General features: G+C 35.7%; 1 protein-coding gene across 1 annotated transcript in view; it reads left to right on the top strand.

Moving 5' to 3' along the window:
- The window catches only part of LOC102016663 (sperm-tail PG-rich repeat-containing protein 2-like), a 153,836-nt gene that overhangs the window by 34,007 nt on the left and 106,793 nt on the right, over positions 1 to 13,036 (top strand). Inside the window, exons 6-7 of the mRNA XM_013519373.1 lie at positions 9,382 to 9,494; positions 11,887 to 11,998. Coding sequence (XP_013374827.1) covers positions 9,382 to 9,494; positions 11,887 to 11,998 — 225 coding nt within the window. The remainder of the gene's footprint in view (positions 1 to 9,381; positions 9,495 to 11,886; positions 11,999 to 13,036) is intronic.

The following is a 13,036-nucleotide window of genomic DNA, read 5'->3' as shown; positions in this document are numbered from 1 at the left end:
AAGCTGTGAAGAAATAGGAACTCTTCTCCATTGCTGGTGGGAATGTGGACTGGTGAAGCCACTGTGGAAATCAGTTTGGAGATTCCTCAGCAAACTAGGTCTAGAGGTCCCATTCAACCCAGCTATTCCCCTTCTGAGTATTTTCCCAGAAGATCTGGAAACATCATATTACAGCCATATATGTGCACCCATGTTCATAGCAGCACAATATGTAATTGCTGAATTGTGGAAGCAACCCAAATGTCAATCCACTGAAGATTGGATTAAAAAGTTGTGGTAGTTTTATATAATAGAATATTACTCAGCTATAAAGAAAGATAAACTCGAGGCTTTTATAGGTAAATGGTCACAACTAGTGACCATACTCATAGGTGAAATAAATCAGACCTGCATGTGTAAGTAGTGTATTGTCTCACTGGTGTAAGACCTGAACGAGAGAATAAAAACTAGGCGGTATGATAGACGTTGTGAAATGAAAGGAAAATGCTCAAAAGTAAAGGGCAACTGGGGTGTTGGAAAAGAGAAGGGAAAGAAGGGGAAATTATGTAAGTATGTATATACAGGATAGCTAACATAGTTGTAGTACTGTCTTCTATTGCTTTACAGAAAGGAATAGTTAATGATTACTTGTTTGATCAATCTTGTATGTCTCTATTTGTTTTCCCGAGAAACCACTTATTATTAGTGGTTATTAGTGGTATTATAAAGGGAATTATTTAAGGTTAGTAATCCCCTATTATTATATTATCCTTAACCTTAAATAATCCTTAACCTTAAATAATCCCCTATTATTGTATTATTATTAGTGGTACTATAAAGAAACCACTATCAATAAATAATATAACAACCATGGTTAGTTTCCTACAACTTTGTAGCTCTGTTTTGTTTGTATTGTTATGGTGTTTTGTAAATGGATATCTGTCTGTTAATGTTTTCCTTCTTTTATTTTTTAAAATAAAAAAATATAAGAAAAGATACGTGACGTATGTATCAAGAGACAGTGACAAGTATCCTGGATGCTTGATTAACATGTGCCTAGTAGGACAACAGAGTTTTTTTTTCCTTAGGGAGAATTTTATGTTTGTCACTGCTGGGAATTGCCCTACCACCGAGTTATATCCCTGGCCCACAAAGAAACTTTATAAAAATTATAGTGAACTTGATAGAAATCCTTTATCTGATACCAGCATATTCTCTGCAAGGTGAAAGACCATTTATGAGGGGCAGTGTAATGGAACTACGCTGGCTGGACATTTCCTCATTTCATCACTTAATTATTATTATTTTTTGTTCATTATCAAATTACTTAATGTTTTTGCACTTAGTTGCCTTATTGGAAATATCCTGGGGAAAGACTATAGCCTAATACACAGGAATTACGCATTTTTTTCATAATAGTCATCGATCCTTAACCTTAAATAATTCCCTAGTTGTTTTTTTTTCCCTAGTTGTTTTAATTTAAATCTCAAATGTAATTCTTGCTTTAAAACTATATTTTTTATGTAAATTATTTCTTTGCTTTAGAATAATGTACCATCTATTAGAAGGCCAAAATAATGCCTCCAAGCTTCGTTAGATGTCTAAAATCTTTTTCCTGTATGAGTAATTGTTTCTTTTACATATAAACTTGATTTCTTTTTGCATAAATTATTCAAAGAAGACAGAAAAAAAATTCATCTTGTAATATTGGTACAGTATATCCAATTTGGTGATCTATTTTGGTAATTATTGAGTCAATCAAACTAATAGTTAGTATAATAAAACTCCCAATATAACTTAAGGAACCATGTTATGTATAAACATTTATTTACCTTTAATGGCATAGTTCTTAATATTGAAGATTAATTTGGAATTGCACTGTGATATTTTGTGAACTGTGTCTTGAATTTGAGAAAACTAAAGGTAAGGTGCTTAGCAGCAGAAAAGCAGATTCTTCAGAGTACTGCACTGATGGTACTATCATGATGTTAAATAAATCTTGTCTAAATTTATGACAATTCTGTGTAGATTTTTTTTTTTTATTTTTGAGACAGGCTCACTATGTAGTACAGATTGGCTTTGAGCTCACTCTGAAGCCCAGGCTGGCCTCAAACTCACTTTGTAGCCCAGGCTGTCCTTGAACTCGCAGCAATCTTCCTGCCTAAGCCTCCCAAGTGCTGGAATTAGAGGTGTGCACCACTATTCCCAGCTTCTGTGTAGATTTTTAACTGCTTTTTGTGATAATATTATACTGTATGTTCACTCAGTTTCCAGATGTGAATATTAATAGCAAATTTGGAAACATAATATAATGGATGGGTAATTGGTGGGGTTCTTCCAAACTCTGATACATCTACTGAAGGTATCTGGTAAAGCTTAAATGTTGATTTAAGAGTTGTATAGGACTATATACAATAAGTGACTAGCCAATAAATGATGAAATTTATAGGACTAACCAATAAAAGATAAACGAGGTAAATTTAACATGTAAAAAGAAATTCTCTTATATATTTTGTTTAACATTTTGAGTAATAAAATTTAGCATGTCTGTTTTTTTAAGAGAGCCCAGGTAACTCTTAGAAATACATTTTTTAGAGGTGGATTTCACAAGCAAGGTTTGCAATTGGAATTACAGTACTACTGTATTTGGCAGTGATAACATGCTGGGAGTGAGCTGTGTGCTGCCACACTGGGAAGCAGTCCATTAGTGTTTAAATGATGTATTTTTTCACTTATAATTCTTCAGAAATTCTGCTTCCATATTAATTATGAAAGGATGTGAAATAAAAGTCGTAGTGACCCTTTTCATTCATTTAATGTCACTGAGAGTGGTGGATAATCAAATTTTATTATAGCATTTACTTAAAACAATGTAGCTCCATGCTGAGTTTGCTTCAATTAAGTCATGTTTTATTCCTTAATGACTTTTCCCAGTGGACAGTGACCTTGAAGTTGGTATTGTCAACACTTGTTGCCATAAAAGAAAGTGATTTAGAATTAAAAGTGTATCATCATCTCATTTTCTGTGTATATTTTTAAAAATTTCAGATTGAACATGTACATGAGTGCTTAAAGGTTAATGAGTTAAGTTTATATTGTTTAATGAAACATTTCATATAGTGGAAAAGGATTTTGCTAATATCTTAAATTTTGTGTGTGTGTTCATGGGCACATGTTTGATAGGTAATTTTTTCTTTTACTGGATTACATTTAGAACTGTTAAATAGTTCAACCATGAAAATCTCAATAATGTGAATTTACCTGAAGAATGCTTCCTGGACACAATTCTCTCAAAGTCTTGAACTACTGTGTTGCAATAATTATTGTAAAAGTTCATGGGGTTGGAAGTATAGGTCAGTGGTAGAAGGCTTGTCACACATCCATGAGGCCCTGGGTTTGACCCCTAGCACTGAAAAAGAAGATGTAGGGGGAGGAAAGGAAGAAGGAAGAAGAGAAAAAACATGATTTTTTAAGCTAAAAAAGTAATGTAAAAATGATTTATCAAAGTGCTCTTTAAAGTATTGATTTTTTTTGACAAATCTATAGGCCATAGTAAATATGTTAGATATATTCCTGCATGTAGTATATATTCAATATATTCAGTGTGGCTATGTATATGACAGTTCAGTAAAAGAAGTCTGCACAATTATGACATTCTGATTTATTTCTAGGTAAAAATAAGACACAACATAAATGGGAAATTTTGTTCTTTCTACCATCAAAACTGCCTGCAGAATTTAAAATCCATGGCTCTGTTAGGTAATTCCATTTGAAAGATGGTCTAGATCACTTACATCAGCAAAAAAGTGTTGTGTGGTGAGACACTCTTCCTAAAGCTGTCTTGGATGTAATAGTCTGTGGAGCTGCCACTGACTGGATAGGAATAAGTTGCTTTTCAATTACTTGGGTAGATGTCCTGTTTTTTTGCCAGTGCTCTTCTCCTGGAATCTGCTGCTCTGCTGGACAAGTCATGCTCTGCCACTTCTCTATGCCATTCTGCTAGGAGGTCATGTCATGGTTTGTGTCTAGATGTGCCCCCTAAAGCCTCATGTTGTCACAGGGCTTTTATGGAGGTAGCTGAATCTGGAGTGTGTGATTGATCCATAGTGCAGTGCTGGGATTAAGGGTGGGTGATTGCTGGATCAGTCCATGGATTGGATTGGCACCACCCTAACCTTGGTAGACTGGGTGTAAGTGACAGAAAGAGGCTTGCCTCCCTCTCTCTTGTTGCTGTTGCTGTCTTCTGCTGCTATGAACTGCCCCTCTGCTATGTTCCACCCTTCCTTTGGAGCCAGCTGATTATAGACTGAAACCTTTACAAACTGTGAGCTAAATAAGCCTTTCCCCCTTTAACTTTGGGTGTTGGATATTTTGTCTCAGCAACAAGAAGAGTAACTAAGATAGAATTTGGTGCTGTGGATATACCGGACTATGTGGTTTAGGAGCCTTTGGGAATGGCTTGTGGGAAGAGTTTGGAATAATTCAGAAATGCTGACTGAAAAAGTAGAGCTGGAACACCTTAGGTCATCCTGTATCAGAGATTGTGGTCAGAGCTCAGAAGACCAGAAGGCTGATAGAAATCCTGCTGGTAAAGACCAGGGTAAGGAAGTTTCTGCTGGGAAGAAGGACTGCATTAGTTGAATTCCAGACAGTGGGTGTTATACATTGGCAGAAAGTTTGTCTGCATTTTGCTCATGTCAGAGACTTAAGACTGAGACTAAGATATTTGAGACTAAGATTATGGGCAGTGGACTAAAAAATTTCAAAGTATTCTAAAGTTGAAGTGGTGGCATGACAACTTTTGGGGGCTTTTAGCCAAACTTATGTTGAGAATCAAGAGCAAAGAGCCCAGCAGAATTATTAAAACATGAGTTTGGCCAGAAAGGAAGCTCCAGTAAAGCCCTGGACTACAAAGATAAAGCAGAGAAGATCTTGATTACTGAAAAGGAACAAGAGAATAGAAAAGACGGTCTGAAGGTATAACAAGAAGCAGTAGGACTCTACCCTTTGCTGCCTCAAGACTGTAAAAGTGAAAGACTTTGCTTTAAGAATACTCCAGAACACTATGTCCTGGAATGGCAGCATGTGAACCATGTTTCTGAATGGTGATGGGCACACCATTTTCCAGAATGTTGACAGCCTAGAGTATTTGTTCCTCAGAATTGTATAGAGTGCCCAACGGTCCAGACAATAGATTCCCACAACCAAGAGAGAGGGAAGCCTGGCTACTGCTTCAGCTGTCATCAGACCTTGGCATCATCCACATGGTGCTGGTTTTAGGTACATACAGAATGCAAGAGTTGTGGGGTCAGGAAAGATTCCATCTAGATTTCAGAACAAGGCCTGGGAGGCCAGGCAGTATACCCCTGAGAGGGCAGTGTGTGAAGCTGTGAAGGTGAAGCCAAAGGTACAGTGGAGACCCCAGAATTTTTCAGAATCCAGGAACATGAATCATCTGAGGTAAACTGCAAAGAGGGAGAAGAACAGGCTCAAGAGAGAAGCCATGGGAGCTATAACCACTGGAAGTGCCATAGGGACAGAGCCCCCAAGCCCTTTAGAGTTCACATCTTTCCACAGATTGCCAGGGATGCTGGACATGAAGCTACAGGACTTAATGTTTGCCCTGCTGGAGTTTGGACTTGCTTTGGTCCCATTTCTTGTATTCCCTCTTTTTTAACTTTTGGAATGGAAATGTCTGTCTCATGCCATTGAATGTTAGCAATGTTAGACTTTGTTTTCATTTGTATAGGGGCTTACAGATAAGAGTTTGCCTTAAATCTCAGAGATCTGAGACTTGAACTTTTCAGCAATGCTGAATTTGTCAACTCTTGAGATGAACTAAATGTCTTTTGCATGAAGGGATATGCTTAAGTCTTTGGGAGGCCAGGGTTGGAACATTATGGTTTCTGTCTAGATGTTCCCCCAAAGCCTCATGAGGTCATAGGGCTTTTTCAGAGGTGGCTGAATCTAGAGTGTTTGATTGATTGGTGGTGCAGTGCTGGGATTACGGGTGCTGGGATTGAGTGTGAGTGCTAAATCCACCTAGGGTGAGTATTCTGCATACAGTATAAGGGACAGAAAGAGTTTTGTCTTTCACTTATTGTTTTCACTGTCTTCTGCTACCATGAATGGCCCCTCTGCCATGTACTACCCTGCCTTGGAGCCAGCTGATTATGGACTGAAACTTCTAGAAACTGTGAGGCAAATAAACCTTTCTTCCTTTACCTTTGAGTGCTGCTTCCTTTAATTTTGTCTCAACAAGAAAAGTAGCTAAATGGATGAAACTAGAGACCATACTCAAAAGTGAAGTAAATCAGACCCACATATGCAAACCTCATATTGTTTCCCAGTGTAAGAAACTGAAAGAAAAAAATCTGAAAGGTACAATAGATATTGTGAAAGGGAAAGAAACTACTCAAAAGGAAAGAACAACTGGGATGGGGGAAAGAAGAAAAGAAAGAAAGAAGGGAGGGAAAAAATATATATACACACAAGATAGCTAAGATAATTGTCCTACTAGTTTCTATTGGTTTATTGAAAGGAACAGTTAATGCCTAATTGTTTGGTCGATTTTGCATGCCTATATCTGGTAATCTGAACAACTACTTTAAAGATAACAATATGCAATATGACAGATATTGTTAATTTCCTATCATCTCGTTTTGAAATTCTGTATTGTTTTTATTGTTCTCTTTAAAATAAAAAAAGAGAAAAGTAACTAAGACCACCAAAAGCCTTTGGATACTCTGTCTAATTTCTTTTCATGTTATATTTAGAGTTCCCAAAATAGTGATTATATATATATATATATATATATATATATATATGCCACGTGTTATGGAGCTTTGTGGAATAACTCAGTTTTTATTTACAGTCTTAGTCCTTTAAAGACCTAACAATGGGCTAGGCTTCAGAATTGGTTATCATTTAGAATCCCCACTTGCAATAATAATAAAATACCTACTTGGATGCAGTGCTTTACATGACTGAATCATACATCACTTACGGTATTAAAGCTGAATTCATAGTGAAGGATGGAAAAATACCACTCTATTCTTTGTGTCATAATGCATTAGAAGCAGTTTGCAGATTAATTATCCAAATACACTGAGACCACACTTAGTACTAGAAATATTTCTGTAAGAAATAAGGATTAATCCTTTTTATTTACATAATAGGCAGGTACTCTGCTAAGGAGAGCCATGAAAATAAACAGTAATGTTTATAGTTCAATATTAGTGTTTCTTGTCTTCCCCTGTCAGTGTAGAGGACCTTCACAGAGTCCGCCTGGTGGAGTATTTTGTGGAGCCTAGGAAGTCTGTCTTCACTGAGTCCAGCTGCTGCTGCACCAGCACTTTGGTCTATTACCAGCTGGTGCCCTCTGCTGGACATGTCTACCAGTGTTCTCTGCCACAGCTAAAACTGCAGCATAAGCTTGCATGGAGTAGGGGAAAGATGGTGCTTGTCTCTGTGCTGTGTCCTATTAGAAGGATCTAAAAGTAGTACTGATCTTTACCAATGTTTTAAATGAAACGGTTCTGTAAAATTTTCAGTATAGTTTTTCTTTGTACCCAACAATATATAGGCATAAATCCAGTGAGAGTTGTGTGTTAGAAGGCAAATTCAGTCAACATAAAATGATGCTTCACATTGCCACTCTTTTGACAGTAAGATTTTCTTACCTGATGAGGGTCATCGTGATTAGTTGCTTCCCATAGCCTTAGGGTTTACATTGACCTTCTGACTGGTTTGTAAGTTCCAAAACTTTCCCAAATGTGCTGAGTCCTATGTGGACTTAACTGATGACTGCATTTCTCTACCAGTACCTCTAATACTCAATTTTGCCAGCTGGTTTTTGGATTTTGCTTTCTACGGATTTTTGGAGTGGTATCTCTACTTAGAAATTTGTGCCCACTCACTACCACGAGTCCATCTGTGTCTCGTTTCTGTTTTTCTGGTGATAATAGAGTTCATGTGTGGATCCTTTTTTCATGCTAGTCTTTGATGTGCTACAACTTCTAGAAATTCCTTACAGATAGGTACTTTCTAATTTGTAGCACTGATAATTTGCATCTATTTTGTATACTTCTTTATACTTTTGGGGTGAAGTGGGACAAATATGAGTTGGTTCACCATTTTTATTCATTATTATTGGTATTTATTGCTCTATTGTTTATAATGATAATTGAGAGGAGTTGGTTCTGCTGCTCTTGAATAGGAATAGTCACTTGGAAAGCCTGACACGTCATTCTGTGTAAACTATTATTTATGTTATGGGGATTTTGTTCAATATATACTAACTATTTTAATAACCTGACCTTATTTATTTCAGATAGGGTCTTCCTATGCAGTTCAGGCTGGCCTTGAATCCGCTATGGGGCCCAGGCTAGCTTCAAACTCATGGCAAACCTCCCATCTCAGCCTCCTGAGTGCTGGGATTACAGGTGTTTGCCACCACACCGAGCCAGGCTGACTTGGAACTCACTATGTAGACCCAGCCGGCATTGAACTCACTGCGACCTTTCTGTGGCAGCCTCCCCAGTGTTGGGATTACAAGCCTGCACCACCACGCTCAGCCCTGAGCTTGTTTTAAAACTACATTTTTACAAATACAGTTTTTCAAATGAATTGAAAAAGTAGAATTTACTCCTATTAGTTAAGAAATGAGTTTTTAAAAGAATCCTTAAATCATTGCTTAATTAGGAATGTATTAAGTTAGCACAGATAATTCCTACAAGAGAAGCTACTTCATTATTTTAGTTTCTGATGAATCCATATGCCTTCATTTTTTATGTTGTACGCTTATTATAGTGGATGTGAAGGCAAAATTATGGTTGATTTTGTATGTCACAAATATTTTTTTTCATATTAGAAGGCTCATCTTGTCCTCAAGCATTAGCAAAAAAAAAAATGAACTGGTTTAGCACTTCATTTATTGTTAACTATTTATATGAACATTGTTTTAAATTCATAGTAATTGTAAATTATTTAATGTCAGTTGGTGATGTTTTTATTTCCAGTCTGTTCAATTAAGATAATTCTTAGTAGATGTTTCCTTTTTCTAAATAATATAGCCTCCCTCCCTCCTTTTAGAAAGATGAACAGCTAATTTTCACTGCCCTTAAGGTTTTAGATTACTGAGTGTGCTGCCAAGAACAAGGCTGTGCATGCTGGTTGAGGATGTGCTGACGTTAGAGGTACTTCTCAAGAGACCTGGTGGATGTGGAGTGAGATGGGACCTAATAGGGGCAAATCAGTTTGGAACCTATTAAAGAACACTAAAATTTACCTGTGGAATTCCTTTGATTGAGGCCATCTTTGCTTTAGATTTAGTCTTACATAAAAATATTGTCTCGTAACTTATTTGCTAACTTTTCTTTTTTTTTTTTTTTTTTTGGTTAGGATGTTTCCATTGCAACTTTGAAATACAAAGGTGTACATTTTGGCAACTCTCCAGGAAGACAGGAGTTACCTAAAAAGTCAGGTCCTGGTCCTGGACAGTATGAAATAGTAAAGTGAGTAAAAACAAAACTATACCTATAATACACTGCTTAACTATAAAGTATTCCATGCACTCAGGCTAGGCTATCCTATTAAGAAAGAAAAATTAGTGTGGAAAAACTCTGAGAAATACTGCATTTTAAAGTAATCTGTGTTGAAAACTGTTACTTTTTAAATGAGCCAAATCTGTGACACCTGCTTTGTGTGTATTACCTCATTTAATCTTCACAGCAAGTCTCTGTAGTTACTATGGTTATTCATGTTCTATCAGTGAAAAGTCCAAGGATCAGAGAAGATGCATAACACTGATCATGCAGCCACTGAAAGGGCAGAGCTAGACTTTAGCAGATACCTGTTTATTTGTACAGCCTATTTATCTAAGTACAAAGTTATACTGTGCTTTCTTATAAAGTAGGCAAAAGGTCAGAGAAAATTACAAAAAGAGACTCAAGATTCCTCCTCTTACTCCTGGCTCTTGTCTCCATTCTTCTGACTTGTTCTTTCTTTCCCATAGCATGGACATAACTTGGACTCTTGTTTGGACTACCCTGCCAGAGAAACATTGAATTCATGCTGTGTGCCAGTAATGAACTTAGAAACTGAGAATAAAAAGAATAAAGGATGACCCTTGTCTTTTTGGATTTTATATTCTAGTCCATTGCCCTTTTTCATTTTTTCCTTTCCTAGTATGAAATCTATACCTTTGTATTTTATTCTTTTCATAGTTATGCTAGAAAGTTAACTTGTACATTTAGCTTAGTCTGTACATGTATCATTGCCATTCTTCTGAACACGATCTATAGACTGTATAGCTCTGATCACCCCCTTTATGACTTATGCCTTTGTTGTGTAGTATTTCTACCTTGGCCCCAGATTGAATGGTCTGCCTCCCAGCCTCCTCTCTCCTGTCTCATGGAGGTTAAAGAACAGCAAACACTGAGGACTTCAATCAGAGTCAGCTCTGAAGTTGCTCGATAGTTTTTCCTACCATTCTTTTTTACTTCCCAACCTCGTCCCACTTCCAATTTTCCCATGTTTTTTTCCCCTTGCTATTCCTTTCTTTGGTCTGTTTTAAATTTCCCCTATATTTCCTCTTTTGCTTGCAGGAATGAGTTCATAGAAAGTGCATTCTTAACTGCTTCAGTTGTTTATTTTCATAATGTACTGTTTGGCTAGACTGCCTTCACTGTATCTTTTCTTAGAAGTTTGTGTTGGTTCTTTCTGGCACTTGACATTTTCTACTTGGTTTTGTTTATTTGTTTTGTTGTATTTGCATTTTGGAGTTTAATTTATTGAGTCAGAATTGTTCTGAAAGATTTGACAAAGTACCAACGACACTTGGCCACCCTAAGTGGAAGAATATGCTTATGGGTGTTTATTTTGGAAAGACAGAGACCTAAATGATGCCTGACATCTCTGATATCCCAAATACAAATTTGTTATCTATAAACCCATGTATGGTTTTGAAGACAAGCTTAGTTTTTGAATTTTGTGCAAATAAAATGAAAATTATTTAATAGTGAGCTGAGATGGTAAATGCATATTTAAATCATAATACTGCTAACAAAAATGGCAATTGTTATATACAAACTTTTGTTTTATATTTTCTATTATCTATTTTTAAGTATTTGCATGTTGAGTATAATTTTTTTGAATATTGGATATCAGATTTCTTAGAAATTCTGATTGAAAATAATAGTATAGACGATATATGTGTAAATATTTCTTGCCATAATTGTAGCTAACAGTTATTGTGGGTTTATTATGGGCCCTGTGTGGCACTAAACATTTCAGGTGTTTTGTCCACTTTAATCATTGCATTCTTGAGAACTGGTGATTAGTGTTTCTGTTACAGATGAAGAATCTGAAGCTGAGAGAAGGAAGGAGATTTGCTTAAGGCAACACAGATTCTGGTCAGGTTGTCTGACTCAAAGCTTGAACTCTCACTACTCTCTCGAGGTTGTCTACATTTCATTGAAAGAGTTTCTTTCATGAGCTCCTTATGCCCTTTTTGCGATTGCCTTGGGATATTAATAGCAGAGACCCTACACCCCTTATTTTAGTAGGAGTTGAAATGCCAGGGATTTTAGAATTTTAAACTTGTAGAATACACAGGAAATAACATTTTGGTGGCTTTTTATATCAATGCATGATATAACTCTCAGGTCTCATTCTCTATAGAGAAACTTAGCACAACTTTATAATAATGCTTAGAACTAGAAAGAGCAGAACTAACCAACATAAAACATGCATTTTTACAAAATTTTGAATGTATTAGTCTAATCTAATGTGTTTCTGTTATTGTATACTTTTAAAGCAAGAAATGTTATAACATTCTTTTTGCTTGTGTAAATGTTTATGTGTTTAAAATTGAGAACTCTCCATTTATATATTAATTTTCTAAAGGGAAAAGATACTACATTGTGAAAATATTAATGTCAAGAAAGACCAACAGCAAAATTATTGCCCAAACATCCCACGATTTTATGAAGAAATAGAACTGCAAGAGGAAAAAAAGGTAAGTTGAAAAGTGACTATTTCATCTTTTTTCCATATTTTAAAATCATTAAGTCTCTTTTCATAAGGTTAAAGTTCTCTTAGATCTAATGTACCTGCCAGCTATGCCACTCAGTGAATACCATAGGTGGGACTATATTAAATGTCTCTGTCAAATGGTTACTGCCTCTGCTCGAACATTTCTTGTCATAAAGAAGTCACTGTTTCTAAGTTTTGTTTTAGTACATTTTCCCCCCTAAAAATGTTCTTAAACTGACCTAAATTTCTCTACTTCCCACCTGCTTGTTATTCTTCCTCCTTGTATGATTTCTTATCAATTTACCTTTTCTTGCTAGTAAGGATAAATGTTCCAGGTACTTTTGACTTCTCGTTAACTTCGAGGTCACTTATTTTTTTGAAGTTATATAAGGGCCTTCTTCAATTAGGGAATTTCTCTCTTTCTTTTAGTGTTGTACTTAAAATTAAGTATAATATTCTGGATGTAGTCTGATTTACAGAGTTATGATTTTCATCTTCCTTCTTTTAGATAGTGTATATTTGCTAAGATAAAATCTATTTTAGTATATATTCCACTTTTTTGTAGCTACGTTTCAGTTTACTTATTTGGAACTTGTAGGCAAGTAATACTGGATTTTTCTTTAGTTATTTAAACTTAAAAATTATAGTATGAAAATTAAAGAATGGATACATTTAGACAAAGGGTAAATGATTATTGAAAAATCAATAAATATTTCAGTGAGAATTTTTTCAGAGACTTTCTTGGTCTTCTGAATATTGATTATCAAGGAAAAATACTATTTATCAGAAATAAGACTCCAAATATACTCAGAAAAAGGTGAAAAAATCCTTTTAAAAAATCCTTGTTTTTCCATTAAGATGTTATTAATGGGATGAATTTACACATAATATTTTACTTCAGGGCCAGGGATTTAGTTCAGTGGCACAGCGCCTGCCTGGCAAGCACAAGGTCATGAGTTTGATTCCCGGTACCAAAAACAAAAACAAAAACAAACAAACAAACAAACAATATATATATATA

Source organism: Chinchilla lanigera, unplaced genomic scaffold, assembly GCF_000276665.1.
Source record: "Chinchilla lanigera isolate Chin_1 unplaced genomic scaffold, ChiLan1.0 scaffold00004, whole genome shotgun sequence".
Lineage (NCBI taxonomy): Eukaryota > Metazoa > Chordata > Mammalia > Rodentia > Chinchillidae > Chinchilla > Chinchilla lanigera.
Note: the sequence above shows the minus strand (reverse complement) of the source record. Positions and strands in the feature narration are given on the sequence as shown.